Source organism: Juglans regia, chromosome 2, assembly GCF_001411555.2.
Source record: "Juglans regia cultivar Chandler chromosome 2, Walnut 2.0, whole genome shotgun sequence".
Lineage (NCBI taxonomy): Eukaryota > Viridiplantae > Streptophyta > Magnoliopsida > Fagales > Juglandaceae > Juglans > Juglans regia.
Genome location: NC_049902.1, coordinates 7140612 through 7164726, shown reverse-complemented (window position 1 = coordinate 7164726; position 24115 = coordinate 7140612). Strand labels below are relative to the sequence as shown.

The 24115-nt window shown below is 35.4% G+C and overlaps 2 protein-coding genes and 1 long non-coding RNA gene across 4 annotated transcripts; 1 reads left to right on the top strand and 2 right to left on the bottom strand.

Annotated features, from left to right (window-relative positions):
- Positions 1 to 896: 896 nt before the first annotated feature.
- On the bottom strand, positions 897 to 7269 carry LOC109013300 (U3 small nucleolar ribonucleoprotein protein IMP4). Of its 2 annotated transcripts, XM_018995337.2 has the most exons (9): positions 6991 to 7268; positions 6802 to 6885; positions 5915 to 6024; positions 5729 to 5779; positions 4322 to 4465; positions 4147 to 4236; positions 3509 to 3615; positions 2513 to 2597; positions 897 to 1257 (listed from the first exon to the last, which is right to left on the bottom strand). In XM_018995337.2, the coding sequence occupies exons 1-9, from the start codon at positions 7100 to 7102 to the stop codon at positions 1159 to 1161; spliced, it is 882 nt and encodes a 293-aa protein (XP_018850882.1). In that variant the 5' UTR covers positions 7103 to 7268; the 3' UTR covers positions 897 to 1158. The 2 variants fall into 2 exon arrangements, with proteins under 2 accessions (XP_018850882.1, XP_035543456.1); XM_035687563.1 differs by lacking the exon at positions 897 to 1257 and having other exon boundaries at positions 2588 to 2648; positions 6991 to 7269.
- A 3408-nt stretch (positions 7270 to 10677) lies between these two features.
- Positions 10678 to 13840, top strand: LOC109013301. The gene is made up of 3 exons (XR_001999572.1): positions 10678 to 10753; positions 10859 to 10981; positions 13771 to 13840. It is a non-coding gene; the product is annotated as an uncharacterized LOC109013301 (long non-coding RNA).
- Positions 13841 to 17345: 3505 nt separating this feature from the next.
- Positions 17346 to 23706, bottom strand: LOC109013302 (two-component response regulator-like APRR1). The gene is made up of 6 exons (XM_018995338.2): positions 22991 to 23706; positions 22193 to 22354; positions 21966 to 22099; positions 21310 to 21477; positions 20004 to 20082; positions 17346 to 18841 (listed from the first exon to the last, which is right to left on the bottom strand). Exons 1-6 carry the CDS (start codon positions 23154 to 23156, stop codon positions 17931 to 17933), a joined length of 1620 nt encoding a protein of 539 aa, XP_018850883.1. The 5' UTR covers positions 23157 to 23706; the 3' UTR covers positions 17346 to 17930.
- Positions 23707 to 24115: the final 409 nt, after the last annotated feature.

Sequence of the window (24115 nt, the reverse complement as noted above, 5' to 3'; positions counted from 1 at the left end):
TAAAAAACAAGAATTTTTACACTCTCTTCACGTTTCATTTTATCATAAAAAGAAAATATGGGGATGATAATTAAGTAATACAAAATAAATCATTTCATTTCTAAAATACATATTTTAAAAGGAAAAAAAAAAGTTGAATTTTAACCCTCTAAACAACTACTCTGGAGTGCTAAATGACAACTTTGTTGTCTTGCAAGTCATATTGCGAATAAATAATAACACGAAAGATAAAAAGGTATAGTTTTTAATATTTTAAACCAACAAAATATCTCAAAAGAGAACATGCAAAACAAACAATGGGACGTGGAAAACACTAGTCGACTGATAATGAAATCTCGTCTTCTTGTTTAGTAAAATCTTATTCTAGCGATTTTAGTGTCAAAATCAACATAACATTGAGTTATCGAGTAAACCAACACCATCCTTAAAATCTCTCCGATTCGAGAGCTCAACAGAGAACGTTGCATGCTTAGGCTGATTGCTGCTATTAAGGAGAGAGCAAAAACATCTGTCTTCTGGGATGCAAACAAAAACAAAATCTCCAGCAACTATTTCAGGATGTTCTTCCATTTCTGAGTATGACTTTCGATGGAATCAATATTCATAATGAGAGAAGCCAGCTTAGAGCAATAGCATTTGACTCATCAAATTCATCTTCAACTTTTGATGAAAAGTACATATTTTCCATATATTTAAAACTTCCTTATCTATAACTCCATATTGAATTAGCTATCGAATTCATCAAAATAATAATATAATATTATTTTTTTAATAATAATATTTATTTTTTCATATTTTATAATTACACTAATCATGTTCATTAATAATTTAATTTGATTCTTACATTATCATTACAAGACAGTTAGAGATTAAACGTAAATAAAAAGACCATTGGAGATTAAAAATGAATAAGTAGATTTGATAAGTGAACAGTAACCCTTCAAATTTGAAGAAACATATCCATTTACTGTAACTCAAAGTTTCACACTTATCTCTTTAGCTAATCCAATGCAACTCTCTTTTGATGAAATTCATCATATTTTACATTTAGCTAAGTTTTTGATGAAGCCAATGCTAATGCTCTTAAGCACATTAGTTTCCAAGATCGATCACAAAAATTCAAACAAAACAAAGCTAGAAATTATTTTTGAGGTGGAATTAATCTCCCAGAAACTTCCGTTTCTTTGTCGTGTTCATGTATGGTCTGATTACCCATTCAGTCTGAGCTTCATCCTGATCCACTGTTCCTAACTTTATCTGAAAACAGGAATATATAGAAACTAAATAAAATAACAGCCAATGCATACAAATATATATATATATATATTTTTTATAAGTAACAGCCAATGCATACAAATATATACAATGATATACATGTGCTATGAAAAAGACTCTTGACCATATCACTTTCTTCCAACAAGTAACATAATTTCATTAAAGTGCACAAAATGTGCAACCCAACTATAAAGAAAAGTATGTTAAGACTTCAAATGTTAAAAGTAATCCAAGAATCTCAACAAGAAGCAATGAATTATTCCCTTTTTTTTTTTTATCGGTAATACCAAGAAGCAATGGATTATGAACCAGAGCCTTACCTAAAATAAAAAATTATGAACAAAAGCCTTTTTCATGTATTAGGGGTTTGGAGATATGCTGTGGTTGTGGTAATGTTGGGCTGTTAAAAGTTGGAAAGCTTTTGATGAACATTGAAGAAATGAAGTTGAGATGATGAAAGTCTTATAGGTTTTTGTGAAAGTGTTGGTGCTTTCTATAGTATTTGTGAAAGTCTGAGATGAAAGTGTGGGCCCCACCTCAAATTGATGTGTTTTTATATTAAAATGATTTTTTTATAAGACAACAATTTATTAATAGAAGTAAGTAGGCATAGCCGGAGGTATTCAAGCAGCATACCTAGTTACACGAGGAAGTGAAATATATTGAGATCAGGAGTTTTGCAGAGCTATCATCCCCCACCCCAAAAAAAAAAAAATAATTCTTCCTCTCTTCTTTTCAGATAGAGGTATCAGATTACTCGTTCATAGGCATAATTGTCATTGATAATTAAGCAGAATGACAATTCGACAAATGCAGATCACAGGACTCTTGGATAATGAATAGATGCTAACTTTCTAGTGAGCAACTAGGACATAATATCTACCACAGATAAATACAAGGTGAGAGCGAAAGATAACTACAAAAGCCCATGAGAAAGGAAAAAGCATAGAAGAAAATTGGATTTACGAACTAACATACAATGATGAAAGTGATCTCAGTTTGCTTTTGGTGACAAACAAGGATCAAAAGGAAGATTTGCGACAAAATAGTATTTTGGACGGGTAAAACAGAACATTTTTTCTGGGTGTGCAAAATCTAAAGCCATATGGAAGTATAATAGTCATAAGAGACATCAAATTGGGTGCAGTACAAAAATACATGTATAATTCTTAACAACAATATTGACAAATAAAATTAAGCTTCACTGAAAAGTGAACCGAGGAGCATAAAAATGTACCTGATAAAGCCGCATTTCAAACCGAGGACCAATTTCTTTAAGCTCGATTGATTTAGGACCTCCAGGCTTCTCATAAATGTGATTCCTATAAGTTCGTAAGTCATTAATAAGAGTTCAAAAGTCCCATGTATGCCACCTTGCAAGGGGAAAATACACCAAATTACCCTAAGCAATCTACTGTGAAGGGTACCATACAAAAATAGTCTGGGTGAAAAGTATATTTTTCCTTATTTTTTCAACAAGTCACTAGTTATGTACTCAAAGCTCGCCTTCTGTACAAGTCCCATGATATATTTTCAATTTTACTTGAAAATCTGGACATTTTGAATGAGCAAGGTTGAATCTCTCTTGTTATCAAGCCATCAATAAAATGTGTCACTACTTGCGGAGGCAACCTAAATAATACCTAATCTGTGATGACAAGTGGTGAAGGCCTTGATCTTGGGGTATCACTCCCTTCAAGATCCAAGGTTCAACACCTCATGGGTGCAAACAATCTTTTGGGGCCACACCCCTTGGTGAAAAGCCAGCAATTTAACCAACTCCGTGTAGGGAAACTTCCGAGGGCACAGTGCATGGGACCGGGATTTACTCTACAGGGGTGGGTCCAAAGGGCCCTGCCATAGAGAGGTTCCCCGACATCAAAAAAAAAAAATCTGTGATGACAGAAAACAGCTGTATAAACAGATCTTTCACAGCACCATTAAGTCCAAAGATCCAATCACCCAGCAAAGTAGATTATGGGTGCATCTAATGAAAAAATTTCAGCTTTAATTTTTCTTTTCTGCTTTAAAATGGTAATACCATAACACCTAAAGAACAGCCAAAGACCAGTAAAACTATTACGGACGAACATCATTATCAACAGAAGGCATATTATCCAAGCCAAGATTATCCTTGCTAATTCACTTGTCAAAAAAAAAGATTATCCTTGCTAATAGAAATTTCACAAACTATAGAACAGCCAATAGTTATAGTAACAAGCAACAAACCAACCTGAACGAAATATAGTCAGACATATTAGCAAAGGTTATAACACGTTTCGTATCTGGCTTTGGCACAGGGAAAAGATACTTCAAAATGTTTTTTGTCCTTTCACCTAGCTGTCAACAAAAACATAAAAATTATGAAAAACAGTGAACATCTAAGAAGAATAGGTCTACATCGAATAAGAGAAGAAATGCCAAAAGAAGATAAAAGGTGTAAAAAAACAAATACATGCTTATAATGCAAAGCCAGCATCCACCAAAACAAAGAATCCTAATGTTTCCAGCAGTAAAACCCTTCAAATTCTTTTCTTAAATTCATCCAGTCATCTTTTACTAGTGTAATGCTAATAACTGGGAAACCATTATAACGCTCACATAACATCTATTGGAACTCATATACAAAATTATGGACTCTTCCTTATCTTTGCTACATTCTATTAGATATGCAGTAACCCTTAGTGCAGAACACACTAACGCTACTGGCCAGAACACCAGAGCATCAATATTCAGACCCTTTGGCTAGATTTTTAAATATTCAGCTTTCTTGACATAAAGTACATTTTGATTGACACAATATATGTTTTTTGTAAGTATATTAGTGAAAAGCCAACTCAGAAAATAAATTTTCCATTCATGATATGGCACCTTGGTTGAAAACTTGTCAAGTATCAAGTGTGGGTAAGCCTCAGACATTGTTCCAATGGTCTTCTTGTCTTTAATGTCATGTCTTGTAACCTACAAGCAAATATTTTATTATCAATGCCTGAAACAACTGGGACAAAACAAAAGTTTAGAAATAATAGTATGATCAACTACTTACGACGTTGAATAATCCAAAATACGCAGTTGGACCAAAAGGTAGATGGCTTATAGTCATACCATCTGGCACACCACGGTGTTCATGAACTAAGATAACATCTGTAAAATCATGTGCACGGCAAGTTTCAATAATTTCTTTAATAACCTGCAAAAAAGAAATATTCAAAAATATGCTTGACGATGGAAAAGGACCACAACAGACGCGCACAAGTTTCAAGGCTACTGCACCATTTACACTTTATTGACAATGGAAAATTATATTCAAAGCATGATAATGAAGAATGAAGATAAGCACCCATAGCATCAAACTAATAAGATGGTAACAATATCATGCAGCATATACACCAAATTTCAATACATGCATATGCCATCAAAACAGCTGAATGACATGGTGCTAGGTGGCCATATGAACTGTACACGCACAAAAATGTTGTAGACTTGTAGGTACATATTTCCTGATCATTTATTATAAAATCTGGCATTTGCATCAAATAAAATAGAATTTTTCTATTTGTAAGCCCGATTTGTCAACAGTCCACATGTTATGAGACCCATTACAGTTATAAAAAAAAAATAAACACTGATATTTTTTATCATCGTATTACACTCTTTAGTTGTGTCAGGTGTGTCAAAAAAAGCTTGAAAGTATATTTTTAATAAAATATCAAATAATTATTGCAAGAATAAATGTATTCGATGCAAAAATGTCCAGACTCCCAATGCCAATAAAAAAATGTAAAATGTGAGAAATGGATATCTACAAATTTTAACATCTCCAAGTAAGTCTTAAAACTAAGTGGAAAGAAATAGATAAAAAAAAACAATTGCAATTGTGTCACCAAGCAATTACAATTCCAAATTGAAACAACATGCCCAAGCCACATTTGACTTCTATTCCAAAAGGACCTTAGGCAATTGGGGCTGGAGGCACCGATCATGTCAAAGCCTCCTGCCGAGCAAATTACTGGAGTGGGTTTTGAGTCAGCTGGTAGTCAATATTACAATTAGAACCCTTGGGATCATTATAAACCGTAGAAACTTCTCCCTCCTAGACAATGTAGGACCTCATTCACCACCCTCTTCAACTAAATTCAGGGTATCACAATCTCCCCTATAAAATCCATGACGCAAGGTCAGGCAATTCCATTTAAAAGGACATGAGTCAAGTCCCACGTCTCTGGCTCTGATACCTTTTATAACTATCCAAAGTAAGCTAAACCACATACGGGCTTATACTCCAGAATAACTAGACAATATTACAATTGAAGCACATTGGACTCATTACAAACCAAAATAACTTATGCCTCACAAGCAATGTGGGATTTCATTTATCACCCTCTTATACACTAAATTTGGGATATTAAAAATTGAGAATAAGACGGTGTAAAAAGAAAATCCATTCACTAACCTGACCACCACGATTCATTCGTTGTGCATTAGGAAAGACGAACTTCAATTCCTGCCAGAACATGACAATGAGTTCCAGTCAGCGAACAAAACTAAACTACTTGCAGTATACCGATGTATGTAAACATAAGTATAGCCCAGAATAGATGAATTGAGAAACACGGGCAAATAAAAAAACTGCATTAACCTTTACAAACTGTGTAAGTGGAGCACTTGGATTACGGGATGTAGTTATCAAAATTTTAGGATCTCTTTCCGCTGCATTCGCATACTCATCATCAATGTGTGTCCTCGGGACTGAAATTTCCGCACAGGTGCCAATCATAGTCAAAAGTGAAAATTCGCATGTGTCAGAAGGGAGAAAAAAAACACAATAAAATTCTAAATAAATTAAATTTCACAACTTCAAATCGGTCAAATGTTCAAGTATAAACTAATAAAGCAGGGAAACAATTTTATTTTACCCATAAAAATAAAAAAATAAAAAAACAACAGGGAAACAACCATATCTAAGTTAGAATTCAGACTCCAATGAAGAAGGAAATAAAGAAATCCACTTGGAAGCACCCTTTTGGTGTTTATTCACCAATCAAGAATGACACCCACTTATAACTGTACAGCAGTTCAATGGATTTATGTTTTTGATAAATTTGTGAACAATCCCACGTGTCATAAGTTCAATGAGCCAACAGTATTGTACTTTTTTGGACATTCTGCCGCAAAGAGAATTATATCCAGTTCCAACAATATAAATCTCGGTAACTTTGAGAAACAAAATTTTTTAATGTTCTAATACAGCTCCATGCTTCCAAGAATCAAAATATGTTCGGCCCATGTCCAATTACATCCAAATTTCTGAATCTACGGGCGACCTAAACACCTCCAATCTAAACACCTCCCATCTTCATCTATCTTCTGCTTCCTTCCATTGCCCTAGCCGCCGTCCATTCAACCCGTGACAAAAAGCCAAACTTTTCAAAAGACATTCCACCATAGAATTCAACTTACATGTTGTAACTTTCTGTCTGCTAACCACGAAATAAAAAGATTTAAAAAAAAAAATAAACACCATACCAGCTGTGTTTTCGTCCTCAAGGTCTATTTGGTGCCGAAGCTCCGCCTCCTCGTTCCGTAGCTCCGTGGGAATCGGCTTACCCTCTGTGGGATAAAAACTCCTTCGTGAGCATTAAAAGATTAAAAAACAAATTACACCTAAACGCGCGTATGTATTCAATAGTAAGAATGGGAAAAGTGTAACTGAACCTTGCAGGGCTTCTTTGATCTTTCGCTTTTTCTCATAGAGAAGACGTTCTTTGCCTTCTAAGCTCTTTCTGTACAGATACTCTCTCCTCAGCCGTATGTTTCTGCGGAGCATCTTCTCCAAAACAATGGTTTTACAGAGAGAATTTCAGAGAGGTAGGACAGGAAGAAGTAGAAGAAGGTGAAGCAAAACCCTAGGTTTAGGGTTTTATAGTCTCGGTGTTGGTTTTAGGGGATCAATTGTATGGTATCGTTCTTATCCTCAGCCGTAATGCATGATCAATCGTCCTTCTAATTTCACGTTTTCCATGACAAGGACTATAACATACATGATTTTTTTTAATTTTTTAATTTTTAATATATGGTATATGAATTATGAATCAATAATCAATTAATTTATAAATAATAAAATTTTAAAATAAAAAATAGTAATAATACAAATGATGTATAGTATATAAAATGATAAGTAACAAATATATGGTCAAGTTTTAAGCTTGATCTCTAATGATTATCAATTTGAGTTTCCTTAAGATCATTGGAGGTTTATCTGATCGTTAACTTTAGGATCCCTTAAAATTAATCGAAGTTTGCGCAAATTAACCCGGACACTCGCGATTATAAAAAAAAAAAAATTTACGCACGACTTTAAAATAAATTTTTTTTAATAACATAAGAGATATATTACCACTCATGATTGTCTTCCTTTTGTTTTATATACATAAGAAAATGTTAGGGAGTCCAAAACGGGCTCCCGTTTATGCTTCCCGTTTGAGGCGTAAAGGCCACGTGACCTTTATTTTATCTTTTTTTTTTTCTTTTATTCTTTTCTTCTCACCATGGCTCTTTCCCAGTTTCCTCTTCTTTTTTGTTTTTTTTTTTTTTGTCTTCTTTCTTTTCTTCTCTCACCTGCCCTTGACCCCTCCCCTCTTCTTTCTCAACTCCTTGTAGCACAATTGCTTCTTCTAGCTCTCCAAAATCGAAAGTAGATCCTTCTTGATTGCTAAACAAGAAAACAATTAAATGACCTTTGTCAGACATGATGAGCAGAGAAGCAAACAAAGCCAAATCAAGTTTTTGTTGGGAAAAGAAGAGATTCCGTTTAGCAAATAATCTAAGATTTTGCATTACTAAATAAGATTTTGATGGAAAACAATGAAGAAAATTGTCCTCATACATGAAACTTGTGGAAGGAGCATTAAATCCATGAAAAACTACATAAGGGACATGGTGATTTGAAGGTCCTGAGTCCAATAAACCAGTCTACCCAACTCTATGGCTCGCCATGCAAGGCCACCTCAGACTATATTCATTTGGAAGGAACTAAAAGAGAACATGTTGCAGAAACAAAAACCATAAGAAAAACAATAAAGAGGACTTGGAGAAATATTCTCAATATTTCATTTCTGCAAAAAGCTGGGTGAGGGAGGAAAAGAAAACAAAAAAAAAAAAAAAATGGTAAAGTATAGGCCACATGGCCTTTACATCTCAAACGGAAAGCATAAACAAAGTCCAAAACGGGTTCTTTAGCCTTTTTTTTTTTTTTTATGAATAATACTACATACAATCGTAAAATATGTAAATACCGTACAGTCGTTTTTAAAAAAATGGAGTTCGCTCATAAAAAATTAATTTCTTTTCATGTGGGTCTCATATTTATTTACTTTTTTTAAAACGACTACACGACGCTTGCACACTCACGACTACAAGTATCATTTCTCTTTTTTTATATATATATTTTTATAAAATTTAGAAATCAGTCTTATATTATAAAAAAAAATTATTATTTAAAAAAAAACATACTTTTTGTTAGGGATGTACACCGATGGGTACGGCGTCGGTTTCAGCGCAAAACCGAGACACCACCGACGTCTACCATGGGTCTGATGAACCAGCCGAAACCGAGGATTTAGGGAGAGAAAACCGATCGAATTGGTCTCGACATGCATTGACGCGGTCTTCGGTCCACTGTCGGCGTCTTCTGTGAAGGAGGAGGAACTGAGGAAGACTGAAGAAGTGTCTCGCCGTCGCTGCCATGGAAGAAAAAGAAAGTTGCAGAGGCTAGAGAGGAAGAAGACGACGCAGGGAAGAAGAAGAGGGGCGTGGGAGGGGGGGGTTATTAATTCATCTTAAAACGGCGCCGTTTGGTGCCGTTCTATTATAATTTTTTTTTTAACTTTCAGGATTTAAAACAACGCCGTTTCACTCATTATAAGTGAAACGACGCCGTTTTATATACATATATTAAAATATATATATATATAAATAGACCGGATCGGCCGGTTCAGCGGTTATCCAGGGGTTCAAACTGGCGCCAAACCTCCGATATCGGTTTTCCTTCAATTCCTCTCGACCGCCGACCGGTTCTTTGCCAGTTCCGACCTGTTCCGTGCTCCGGCAGTTGGTCTGATCAGTTCACGGCCAGTTCCGGCAGTTCCTGTACAGCCCTACTTTTTGTGTGCCAGTCCACGATTGATCACTTGATTTGATTTCTAAACTTGGACTTATTGTTATAAGAAAAATGATACAATGCTAGATTAAAATAGGCCGACACAAACGGTTTTTAGACAACAGTTCTTCTACGCACAATCGTCAAAAACAGGAAAAGAAATATGCAGAGCTTTCTTCGTCTTCGTTGGTGTCTTTGTGGGTGGAGCTTGAGCTGCTCTTCATCGTTGTACCAGACTGAGCTTCTCTTCACCATCGCACCAGGCTGAGCTTCTCTTTGACATTGTACCAGGCTGAGCTTCCACTGTCTCCGTACCAGCTTCAACAAATATTTGTATCTACGTCTTTGTACTAGTGAGCCAACTTTGTGGAGCTTGTCGTCGGTGGATTGTTGCACATTGAAGCCACAAAAAACCAAGGAATAGATTTGTGCATAATCAATTTGCTGCACTTCCTCTCTCTTAGTTGGGTAAAAATTTCCTTTATTTATGATGTTTGGATCAGTTATTAATGTTGGTACGTTGGTAGATCTGTGAATATAATCGATCTGAATTTTGCTGAGAGTTTGGGCAGTCATTATTTAAGAGGATGATGATCAAAATTAATTAAAAAATTAGAAATGTAATTTTGCTTGAAATATGCATCACTGTGAGTTTTTGATTTGCTTGAAATATGCTTTATTTACAGTGGTAGACTTGTAGTCAGCTAAAATCATAGCATGGAAACCTTGATGTGAGTTTTATGTCATTATTATCTTCTTAGATCACTTCGTTAGGCTCGTGAATACGAGTTCGATTCCATGATTACAGAAACTTTGATGTGGCCGATGCAGGGCACTATGTACAAGAATCTCATTTCAAGAATCCAAAAATTAGCTAGAAAGTAATATTTTGCATAAATGATACATTAGATGATGAGCACAAAAGTAGTACATACAATACCAGCCAGTAAGAAGAACTGATTTTAAGATGGTTTAATTCACATATCTACTAGAATCATACAACAAATAAAGTTTGCTTTTCTTGATGCTTTTTTTCATGAAAATATTTGACTCCGTGTTCTTCTTTATGAACTAATCTTTTCGTTTTGTTTGTTAGCTTTGTAATTAAATTCCTAATTTTGTTATATTTAGGTAGATTGAAATATTGCATTGGTGATCATTTTGGGAATTATCTTTACCAAATGCAAAATCGTTTGGATAGCTCATTCAGTTGGTTGTTGTATTGTTTGTATATATAGTTCTTCTTGGGATTGTAGCGTGGGAAAATTAGAAGAACACTCATCTCCGCTAACACCATCTAACTCAAATCCATCAACCCCGGTATGTTATATTATTTAAAAAATTTGTTGGAATATGTTGAGTTGATGTTTATTTTCAGACTATATCAACCTCATGCGTGTTAATTGTCATTAATCTTTTTGTTAGGACATACCAATAACTTGTCCAAACTTCACAAATTACATGCACGGTTACTATGGACCAGTGCCTGCGTGGTCACCGGCTTTTCTGCCATATCCAAATAGCAACTAATATCCAAGCAACATTCAGGTGATGCAACTCTGTTCCTATCTTTTTTTTGTAAGTTTGCATTTTTTGTACTCCCATTACCCAATGCAATTAGAAGCGTTTTTCTGTTTTTGGGTTTAGTAATGAAACTATTTGGAAGTTTAATTGCAGATTTTTTATGCTTTAAACAAAATGTTGGTTATCCATTTCAATATGGGATGGAAGCTCCTGCTACAAGCGCAAGAGTTGGTAAAGAGGATACACTCGATTGTAGGAAAACTGAAGCGCCATGTACATCCTCTAGAGTTGTTCAAGGAAGAGGATATACCAGATTCTAGGAAAACCGATGATGTCAGTGCCGTGACACCTCAGATAATGCAAATGGATAGTGATGCTATGATTGAGAAACCAAAGTCGGGAATACAGTTTAATTCTTTTGAAGAGTTAATGAGTTATTATATGCAATATGTTAAGAAATGCAAGTTTGAGGTGATGGCACAAAGGAGTGAGAAGGGAGAGGATGAGTGTCAGATATGTCACCATTGGGGTTGCTCATGGTGAGAAGGCTCGAAATAGGACGTTGAATATCGCCAAACCACATCTGACATGAAAGACGAACTGTAAGACAAAGATAAATACCTTAAAAGTTGAGAGAATGTTGTGGTTAACAACAGTTCATAATACTCATAATCATGGCCTCAGTCCACAGAAATTTTGATACTTTAAATGTAATAAAGAAGTGAGTGAGTTCGTAAAAAGAGTCCTAGATATAAACGACTTTGATGGCATCCGAATGAATAAGAGTTTCGGATCTCTTGTAGTTGGCACAAGTGGATTCGAGAACCTCCCATTTTTTAAAAATAATTGTCACAATTACATCGATAAGGCACAACATCTACAACTTAACAAAGGTGGTGCTGGAGCACTCAAGAGTATTTTGTAGGATGCAGTACAAGAATGACGGGTTTTTTGCATTGATGAATTTAGATGATGAGAGAAGGTTAAATAATGTCTTTTAGGCAGACCCACGTAGTAGGGCAGCCTATCAATATTTTGGTAATGTGATAACATTCGACACCACATACCTGGCAAATAGATATGAGATGCCCTTTGCACCCTTTGTTGGTGTAAATCACCATGAGTAGTCAATTCTTTTGAGAGTATGGTTAATTTCCAGTGAGGATACAGAGATTTTTACAGGGTTATTCCAAACCTGGTTGTAGTGTTTGGATGGTATAGCTCCGAAAGCTATTATCACAAATCAAGATAAAGCAATGAAAAATGAAATTGCAATTGTCTTTCCGAAAAGCTGACATAGAGTTTGCCTGTGATATATACTGAAAAAAATCCCTGAGAAGCTTGGCTCCCATGATACCTGCAAAAGTGGGCTGAAAAATCTGTTGATGAAATATGTGTATGACACCCAAAGTATTGAAGAATTTGAGAGTTGTTGGGAAGGTTTAATTAACACATATAACTTGCATGAGAATGTCTGGTTGCAAAGTTTATACACTGAGCATGGACATTGGGTACCGGTATTCCTAAAAGAGTTCTTTTGGATTGGAATGAGTACAACCCAATGAAATGAAAGTATGAATGTTTTTTTTTTTACGATTATGTTCATGCGAGGATAAATTTGAAAAAGTTTGTCAACCAGTTTGACAATGTGTTAAGAAAGAAAAGTGAGAATGAAAATAGCGAGAACTTCCACTCATTTGACGTCACAATTCCTTACATATCTAGATCTCCAATTGAAAAGAGATTTCAAGAGTTGTATACAAACGCTAAATTTAGAGAAGTTCAGCAGCAAGTCATAGGTGTGCTCGATATGGATCCAACTCTACTTAAAAGGGATGGTGTAATAAAAACCTATTTGGTAGAGGATGAAGTTCGTGTTGAAGAGTTCACTAAGCTGGTTACACATTCTGTGAACTTTAATGAAAAAGACTATGATGTAAAGTGTTCATATGGGTTAATTTAGATGAGGGGATACTGTGTAAGCATATTTTGGCCACAAATCTAACCAAATAAAATCATTGCTAGATAGGTACATTTTAGATTGATGGAGGAATGACATCAAAAAAAGATACATTTTAATCCAACATAGCTATGACATAGGGGATCACAGGCCAGATGCTAACAGATTTTCACGTCTATTGAATAATGTTATCAGATGATAACTCATGCAACAGGTTCCAATGAGCACAATGAGGATGCAACTAAAAAGTTTTATGCAATGATTGACTTATATCGTGACAATCAACAACCCCGATCTATGCCCCAAACGGTTTTCAATGTAGGTTGTACGACATTGGACATAACTACAGTTAGTAGTTCAAAACAAGTACTTAGTCCACTTGTTTTGAGAGGGAAAGACAGACCCTCATCTTTGAGGAGAGCATCCAGGATTGAGAAAGACATGCTAAAGGTTGAAGCAAAGAAAAAGAAAGCACCAATAAAAAAGAAGCGTAAATAAGTGCACATTTTTAATACTTGTTACTCATAATATTAAAAGCATACATATTTATGTATATTTTATTAATGCAAATATTACAAATGGGTTTTGTAATATTTGATGGAGGAGATGGAGGAGATACACCATTCCACTTGTTGCTTGATTATTAGTGAGATGAATGAGATATACCAGTCCAGGACATGTGCAAGAATTTATTTGGTCCATCAAAGATAGATATGTCCAATGTTGGACACATGCAGGTATATTAATTGTTATATACTTATATTTGAATTGATGCTTGGCTATGGAAGAAGTAACTGTTAGACATTGTGAACATTAGACTAATATTTGGCTGATTTTTGTTATTTATTACCAGACTATTCCAGACAGTTCAGCTTTTGACATTAGTGGAACGTAGCTCCGGGAAGCAATCATTGGGACTCAAGAAAGTGTAATGATTTTTTTTATACTGGAGTAGGTTTTTTATTATCTACGTACGAACAATAATATACACATGACATAACTTAATTGAATATTAATTACAGATGCAAGTTGGGTTGGATGAGTCACAACCAGAGAGTGTGGACGGGAAAGGTCATTGAAATTACTTTGCCTATTTTTTAATGAGGGTTGGTTTTTGTGAATGGGGAGGGGGGAATGATTTCTGAACCTGCTACACCATGATTTTTTTTTTTAATTTATGATTTATTTAACTTAATAGGTATTGATTAGAGTCATGATATTGTTCAATTTCAGGTGAACCATGAAGACTTCAATAACGGTATCATACAGGTGTAGGTAATCCAAGAAGAAAGGCCAAGAAGAAAGTCGTGCCCGTTGTAATTGCAACTTTATAGTTGGCAAGTGTAGTTGGAACTTTGTGATATATAATTTGCAAACTGTAGATTTGAATATAATGTATTAGAACTCGGAGATTAGAATATATATTGATTGCTATTTGTATTATGCAATATGCTGCCTCAAGGGGATGTATGGTTGGGATAGTTGCACTCAAAACTCAGCATATATATTGACAACATTTGTATTATTTAGAAGAATTTGTTTAATTAGCAAGACGAATATCTTAGTCTTTGCTGCATTAGCTAGTCTTTGTAATATGTTAGACACAATTTGCAAATACAATCTGGATCTAAAATTAATAGAGAATTTTCTGTCTTACCTATGAGAAAACTTTATTCAAAAAATGTTGAAAAACATAATATGCAATTTTTACTGCCGAGATTTTCATAGATTAGGTATTCCGAAATCTTTTGGGCAAAATTTGGGTTAGAAACAACCTGGTTACACATTCACCAAATAACTAGCCAAAAGTATTTAGTACATTAACCTAGTTGCAGATTTGAAAGCCAAAACTATTACAACACATTATACCTTCATACTCCATAGGATGATATTTAGTACATCCACCATCCCAATTCAAAAGCTCAGACTATCACATAGCAACAGTTCTGACTAACTTAGACTATTAATTTGCAGTGTATGAAATAACCTAATACCATCAAATAACTTGTGGTACAATCTGACATCACTTAGATACTACCAAGTAATATGAAACAATAATGGCAAAAGCCCAATACACTCAGAGTAGTGTGCGTGAATGCTTTATTTCAGTTTGTTTCTAAAGAAGCGCCCACTCCTTCTTAACAATCTCCTCGTTTCTATTAAATAGCACCATCTCTCTCTTCTCGATCTCATCTGCTCTCTTTCAGAGCTGAATTTCCCTCTTTTCGATATCTTCAAGTATATTGTCAAGGTATTCCTCCTTCTTTAACGATTCATTTTTTCTTTTTAGAAGTTCTTGCTCTATGTCTTGACTATATGCCCAATTGAAATACTTGCAGGATGCTAATCACTAATCATTTTAAATAAAAATGTTAGATGTACATAATATTGAGTAGGACTATCAACACATAAATTAAACGTTTAACAAATGTTGTAATTACCTCTGTGTTGTACTTTGGACATCCTAAGAAGACTCATCCAAGATTTCTTGCAGTATTTGAGTATCTCAGTGTGGCTTCAACCTTACAGAAGCACACTGGTTGACTAAAAGTACGTTTAACAAAAGATGAAGAAGACATTGATAATGATGACGACATTCTAACCAAAACTAAATTCACAATACAATAATCTAAACAACAGAAAAAAAAATATTTTATTCACATTCCAAGAATCTGAATGCTTGAGGAAAAGATGGTTATGACTAGAATTTGATTACAGCAAATACTAACGAGCAGAATATTAGAATTTATTCTCAGCGGTTACTTAATAAAAACTCTACCACCAATTTAGATAATTATTGTTCTTCTGAAACATATCAATAGCAAAATCACCCATTGCTAATGGCCCTAAATGCCAAAGCATCATTTAGGATAATATGGATCATATATGGAATGCATTTTTTGTAAATTATACATAGTAATAATACAACAAAAGAGCCAACCTCAACCAAAACTCTATTAATATTTGCTGCCAAAATGTGAGTCCATATTCAAGAATATAAATAGAACAATCTAACAATAGCTAGCTTCAATCAGAACATGCAAAAATTGGATGCTTCATTAAACTAAAACACAGTAAGGTGACAATCCAAACCAAGCAGCACTGATTTACTTCAAAGATCCTGCACACTCAAACATACAAATGAAACAATGAATCATCATATGTGAGCTATGCAACTTTTAAGAATGGTCATATAATCAGAGAGCTTATTAGATTATAAATCATTGCTTTTCAGAGTTGAGTGAGAGAGCTTACCAAGCTTTTAACTTCTCAGTCAATCATTTGCCCAGTGCCCAATCGCGATGAAGGAGAAGGGGTCAACAACGAGAATGAGACGATGTCGTTTAGTGATGGTTAGGGTTTCAGGATTAAGAGAAAGGGGCCAGGTTTGGGTTAGGCTTAGGGTTTTCGGGATGAAGAGGAGGGGGCTAGGTTAGGGTTTCGGAATGAAGAGAAAGGGGAAATGTTAGGGTTAGGGTTAGGAATGAGCTCAGAGATGGAAAACACGAAGGGGAACATGAAGATGGAGATTTGGCTTTGGAAAACACGAAAAAGGAAATGAGGCCGAGATCTCGAAAATGGAAAACATGCTTCTCGTAGGTCGAAAGAGGAGATGAGGCCTTGGAGAGGAGGGGGAACATGAAAGGCAGTCTAGGTTTACAAAGGGAAGAGAATGAATGGGAGAAAGAGATGGGAGAAAATGAGGGTTTGTGGGTCTCTGAATTGACCATTCGATACGAGGTGTTTTGTCCATTTGAATGAAATGATTTATTTCATTTTGTCCACGTGGGCACCGACTACGCAACGGTTCTCCCAGCCGACTGTAAGAAGACTTAGGTTGTGTTTGGATGTTGAAGTGAGTTGAGTTGAGTTGAGATGATAAAATATTGTTAGAATATTATTTTTTAATATTATTATTATTTTAGGATTTGAAAAAATTGAATTGTTTATTATATTTTATGTTGAAATTTGAAAAATTTGTAATGATGAGTTGAGATGAGTTGAGAGGATTTTTGAAACCAAACGAAGCCTATTCTTTAGACAAAATGAACTTTTTTTTTTTTCTTGAGTAGTATTAGCCATTAGGGCCACCGAGACTCACCGAATTTTTGTACTAAATAGTATAATTTTTTTTTTCAAATATTTTTTATACCCTTTTAAACATAAATCACAAACTGATTAAGAAACAATCAGCAAGTAAAAAAAAAAAAAAATCATTCGATAGCTTTTTTCGGTAGTGGGAGTGACATTTCCTTCATTTAATCATCTTCTTTTAAAATCTTATCGTTATCACATTTAAAAAATGTCTTGAGAGAGAGAGAGAGAACAACTTAAAAATATCAGTTTTATAACCTCTACCATAACTATTGCACAACACACAGGAGGAAAGGGCCTGCGTTTTCTAAATGTGACAGCAATGGAATGGTAGAGAATAAAAACTATGCATTATCATTATGTAAACAATTGATGCCGAGATTTCCTGCAAGCATTTGATTAGAACAAGTGATTTGTGCACACAGAAGCATTTTCTTAGAGCAATCAGCCTTTTTGGAGAGAGCATCTAACACTACTACCATAATGGATTCCTTATTGACACATAAGACAACAGAAACGTACCATATACAGAAAGGAAGCAAATTGAAAATCTATAAGACTTGGGAGGATCATTCAGATCTCTGATATTCTTCTTCATCGTTTCAATCCCTTTTCAGATTCTTGAAGCATGCCAATAACTCTTTATCCTTTCAGCAGAAGAAGAAAAAAAAGGGCTTTCAGATCCCCTGATATCTCCAGCAAATGTTTTTAATCCCTTGTCTATTCGATGGATGCATTTTTTTGGCCAAACAGAAGAACCACTTCCTGTCCATCGCATTACAGAACGGTAAGGGTATAGGAAAATTCTCGAAAATTAAACAACTTTGAGGGAACTGGAACAATATGATCCTCAATAACCAGCAACGACATCGATGTCCTGAAGCATGCTTTCAAGCACGCATTTTTAGAGGAATCCTTTCAAGCATCCTTCTCCTCATCTTCGCCATCATCTTCATCAGAATCAGCAGAAGTAGGTTGCCCATTAAGATCCACATTAACACCATTTATCTTCCTCACAAACTGTCCACGTACTCGAGGCCTTCTTTCAGCAAGTTGTTTTCGATTAACATACCTAATCTTCTTATCAAAACATCGTTCCTTCCTTTTCTGCCTAAACTTGATTAATGCTGCTTCTCTTCTGTCCACTTTATTTGATTTCACTTCAGCTGAAGGACTTCCAACAGATGGCCAAGAATGACAAGTGGGCATTTGACCAGGTTGTAAGCAAATGTTAACCGGGTAATATGGGTATGATGCCATTCCATTAACGTGAGGAGGGCATTGATGAAGATGATGGTACTGAGACATCATAGAATTAGGTGCATGATTATGAAGGTCGTACAGATTCTTTTGATACAGTTGTGCTGTCGATGGCATCATAACTTGATTTACAACTCCTGGAAGGCAATATGGAAACGCAGCTTGTGCAGGTAAGGCCGAAACATCAAATTGATTTCTAGGCTGTGAAAGAACTTGATTGAGTTTCACGTCCTTGAGATCCCTTTGCTGTGAGAGTCCCATTGATGAAGGTGGCGTACAAGATCTCTCCATTGAAAGAGAATCCGGAACACTACTACTGCATGGAAAATCATCTTCCTGCAAGTAGTTTTCCCCTGCCGCCCCATTTGCATGTATTTGGGGATCATTAATCAATCTTTGACTGCACTCTTCATATTTTTCTCTAGTCCCCAAATTTTGAACAGAATTGTCAATAACATTAACAATGCCTTGAGAGTTACTTTTGACCGTGCTTGATTTCACGTAAGTAAAGAAGGCAGAAGACTCGCCAATTCTCAGCTCACTCTTCTTTGGGCCAGATGAAAATTGTCCTGCAAGACATCACCAAAGAATTTAAAAGAAAAGAGGAAAACCAATGGGGAAAAAAGTGGAAACAATGAAAACGCAGGACACTGTAAAGTTAAATCCTTTTGTTTTTGAATAACTAATTTCTCATTTCCATGGTACTGATACATTAAACTCGTACTAAAAAAGAAATATGGGCGCACTCAATTGACATGAATTATTCAAGATGGCATGTGATACCCCATATGATGTGTAATGGTAGGTGATGTATGGGATCCCACATTACTTGGGAAGGAGAAGTTCATGCTCTTTATAATCTTTCAATGGGACTCCAATTGTATTATTGACTAGTCTTTTTGAAATATAGGCCATGTGATTTGGGTCTTCCATTGAGGCGTTACATGGCATGTGGTGAAGCCATATAAATGGTATCTTGTATAACACATGCTTTACATCAACCATTCATAATAATGCTGATCATAAAACAATATAGAAGCCTTGAAAATAAAAAAATAATAAAAAAAAAAAAACCAAGAGTGGGGTTTGAGTTATTCATCTTATGAGCTTCACCGATATCATCCAGCAGGCAAATTACTTGGTTAACCTTTTGATATTTATGAAACAGCTATATTATATAAGGCGAAGTTAAAATAACACAATAGCATGAAGAAATTTTTTCTTCATTGTTTCGATCCAGAGAAAGAGAATCTAAAGTATAGACTGCATCAGCTACAGGAAAAAGGTGGCCACCCCAAATGAATGGCAAAGACTCAAGCAACTGTCATTTGATGGTACAAATATGAGAGATCCTATATATTCACACTAAGGCCTCGTTTGTTTTCACAACCATTGTCATCTCACCTCATCTCATCTAATCATTACAACTTTTCCAAATTCTCGTACAAAATAAAATAGGCAATTTAACTTTTTTAAATCTCAAAATAAAAATAATATTTAAAAAAATATATTATAGCAATATTTTATTCAACTTTCAACTTTTATTTTAACTCATCTCATCTAATCTCATCTCATCTCTTCTCATCTGCGAAAACAAATGAGGCCTAAATGATCCGTTTCAAATATCTTACACAAAAACAATCGATATTTTTTATTGTTACGCAGGAGACAAATTTTTCACACTCACAAGACACCAGCACATGATATTCGTATGTTAGAGGAAAGGCTCACCCGTTCGTCGGTCACTAATTCCAGGCACATCAGGCCGATATCCCACTAAATCCATATGTGGAGGCTCTACAGCAGCAGACTGGAAAAGGAAAACAAAATATATGCACAGCAGATGTCATTGTCAAAATCGCTTATTTCCGTCATTGTACAGAATTACATATAGCTTAAGGAAATCCTTTTTTTGCTGCGTGAAATGTGGCCATAGCTCAGTACATAGTATGTCTAGACCAGACTTGATATTATCACTTTACTCTTTACTGATCCTCAATCCCACTAATATGTTCACCCCAACAAATCCAATGATTTTAACAAAGAAAAGTAAAATTTTTGCATTCTGACAAGCACAGTAAGGCACATTACATAGAAATAACACAATGACCGGTAGTTGATTGTGAATAACAAAGAGAATAATTTATTATTCTGGATAATATTTAAGCTTCTCACCTAATTTCGGATCATAAGTCAGTTGCATCTGAATACTTTTTCAGTTTGTTTGCAGCTATGAGTTGTAACCTACCTTCTAGTTCTATATTTTGCTTGAAAGGTCGGAATGTTTAATTTAACCCTCCTGAGCCTGGTTCAATATAAGTTTTTGAAAGAGAACAAGCGAGCCATAACTAGTCCACGAGGAGGTTGTTTGAATTCTATAATGTGTTCTCTAGCCACCTATTCAGCATCCATACGTTTAGAAGGTTTTATATTCTCTGTGTCAAATAGTCTGGTATTAGAAATAGAACGGCTGAGAATTTCTCCAATACAAACTTATTTTCAAAAATATTATCCACAATTTTCTCTCCTTTCCTAAAACCCAATAAACAACGCGTCTCAAAAAAATTCTCAAAATTTTTCATAAGCAAACATACACTTAGAGTAGGGATACATGCTTTGCAATATTCCCACGAACTCCTTGTATATTTTTTTTCTATCACTTCCTTTCTTTCTATTTAACGGGTCAAAAATTCTATGAAATATAATGTACTTCTGCAAAGAGAACTTCCAGAGAGATTTACAGTTACCATTTACCGTGTTCAATAGCCCTTATCAAGCCCAATAATTTTTTTTCTTAAAAATAAAGATACCAGGCCCAATAATAAAACCCAAAAAAACATAACGTTTAGAAAACAGGTTTTGAAAGGAATAACTAAGCCTGTAAGTATATCTCAAATTAAAACAATCAATCATAATTTCTATAGTTCCAGGGTTATTAGGGTCAAGAATCTTCACAACTCCCAAATCAATTATTTCATAATGCGTAGACAATATTATAATTTTGAGCAAACAAATTCAAATCCTATATTACACTCACCTCATCTTCTTGATGGGTTGACATTTCCATTTCAGGGTTGGTGCTCTTGCGAGACTTGTCATCCGTGTCATCCGAGAACAAAGTCGTACTGTTGGTATTAGCATCACTAGGGTCTGACGTTACCAGATCAAAGTCATAGTTCAAAATGTTCTTCTCAGCCAGTCCAAGCTGCAAACATAACGATATAAATGACATTTCAACATTGATTAGGGATTCATAAGCCGCTTAGAAGTTAGAAAAAGGCTGGGAGGAATAAGTCAGCTTTCAGTGAAACTCTCAAGACTGTTTACTGGTGATATGTAACACAAGAAGATGGATCCAAAATTGACACATGTAAAAGCAAGCACCTATTCTTTCTTCTGATACCAGAAAATCCATAAGCTACAGATAAAAGCCTCACATAAAGATGCTAACAGTATATCACTCGGTACCACAGAAGGTCCCTCCTGTTTCCTTGCACATTTGCATTGTGTAAATTTCCCCAGCTTTTATTACCGACAATATTGAATTTGTATCCAAATGTATCTACAAAGAGATGGGGGTTGCAGGAAGAAAAGATGTGTAACACACACATATACATGCACATGTATACATACATATACGCGCGTGTGTATATATATATATAAATAGATATATCAAAGTCAGGTAAAACAAACCATGTGCCTTCTTCTCCACATGTGTGTCCACAAATTTAGTAGCTCATTAGTTCGTAAAGGCTTTACAAGATAGTCTGCTGCTCCGAGCCTCAGGCACTTGACAACTATAGAGACCTCATCTTGTGCCGACATCACTTATCAAAGCAAAAGAATGATCAGGCTATAATTAACCGTAAATAGATTTATTATCAAGGAATTTGGCAGTGATGAAAACAATACAAACTTACTGATCACAGGAATGCGCCTTAACTCTTTATCCCGATTAATGTACTTTAACATCTTCATGCCTTTGGCCAATGGAAGATCAAGTTCAGCAAGTATGATATCTATATTAGCTCCCTCCGCATTCAGTGCATCAATCACCTGTCTAGCTGACCTCACCGGAGTCACTGAAAAGCAAAGAAATCCAAAGTTGTCACTGATTTCCTACCTCAAATTGCAAGAAAATGTGAGATAAGAAGGTGAAGGAAACCTTACTATTAGATAGCAGAAGTATCCCCATACTACAAATTCGACAAGAGGCAGGAAACTTGTTCTTAATAAGTACGTTAATAACCAAGAAAAATAGTCATAGGCATTATCACAGTACACAGCGTATATTTCTAGGACACCTAAAGAGAGAGCAGGAAGAGATCAAAGCATTCTGACGAGAGGCAGTAAACTTTATCAGAGTTTTGCTTAACAAAAGCCAGTTCCTGTTGAACAGCTTGAAAACAAAAGTCATACAGTTTAGAGATGAACTTCTTAAAAAGAAAACCATGTGTTGCAAATTATTACAGCTTAAACCATCTCCAAACCCGCATCACCAAGGTTTCTACTATCACAACTTTTCTCAGCCCTTAATATATCAAAACGCACATCCATTCATATAGTAATCAAACAGACAATAATATTTAACATTTCCAATAGACAATTCAAATTCCAAACTAATAATAAGAAAATAAAACTAATCATGCCCATAACAAAACTTAACCGCATAATTAAAAAAGAATCTGAAAATAAAAACAAATAAATAAAATATATACCCTGATAAGAGCATTTCAGAAGAAGTGTCAGAACCTCTTCCAAACTCTTGGCGTCGTTATCGCACAGCAAAATCCTCACCTTGCTCCTATCTATAAACCCATCACCTCCCTTACTAGTATTCCCACCTCCAAAGTCTTTGCTCAAATTAAGCTCCTTAGATTCCATGTTCTTTCTTTGTTTTTTTTTTTTTTTTCTTTTGCAAATCAGGTTACTCTGAGCTCTAAATTCAGCCGCCTTCACTCCAAAAACAAGCTCTTAAATTTCCTTCTTTTTTTTTTTTTTTTCTCGTTGCTTCAAAACTTGAATTCTAAAGAACTTCCATGGGCTAGGGTTTCGGATTCAAGGGCTTCAATCAGAGCCTCCGCCATAGAAAAACGACGAACCTGCCGTACACACCAACCAAAGAAAGCTCTCAGAATTTCTGACGTGCATACGGCGGCCCACGTTACCTCTATCCATAGCCGGTAAGTTATGCCACTATAACATATACAACTAAAGAGAGAAAGCGTTAGAAAAGTAAGATTTCAGCCAATCGACGGTGGAGAATCGATACTGAGGTGGGGCCGTCGGGGAACGACGGAGAGATGTGGACAACCGGAGAGCGGCGCAATTTAGCAAAACGCACAAGCTACGGGGCTTTACCCTTTTGTTTTTCGGCGTTTTAGCGAAAACAGTCAGTTTGTCATCTCAGCTTTTCTTTTATATTTATGTTATGTTATGTCTAACTATAGACAACATTTTATCTGATAAAAGAAAAAGTATTATTTTTAATTAATAATTCAAAGATAGTGCGGTTTGGCTAACTTGCGCGGGTTAGGTGGGGAACAGAACGCCGGTGGCAGTGGGGTGTAGTGTGGCAGGAAGAGCAGGCTAGCAAAACGAGTGACGTGGAAAGAGAGAGAAAAAGTGCGAAAAGCGAGAGGATATTTTGGCGGAGATAGGGAGGAGATGAGGCCACGTGGAGATTTTCAGGCTACGAAGGAAATTCGACATGATCGAACTGCAGAGCCACGCGTCACCTGGACCTTTTTGTTTCTCTATGTTTTTTTCGCATTAATAGTTAAAGGATGTAATTGGTCCCGTTCGATTCAATTTTAAATAAAATTTAGGATCGAATGAATATG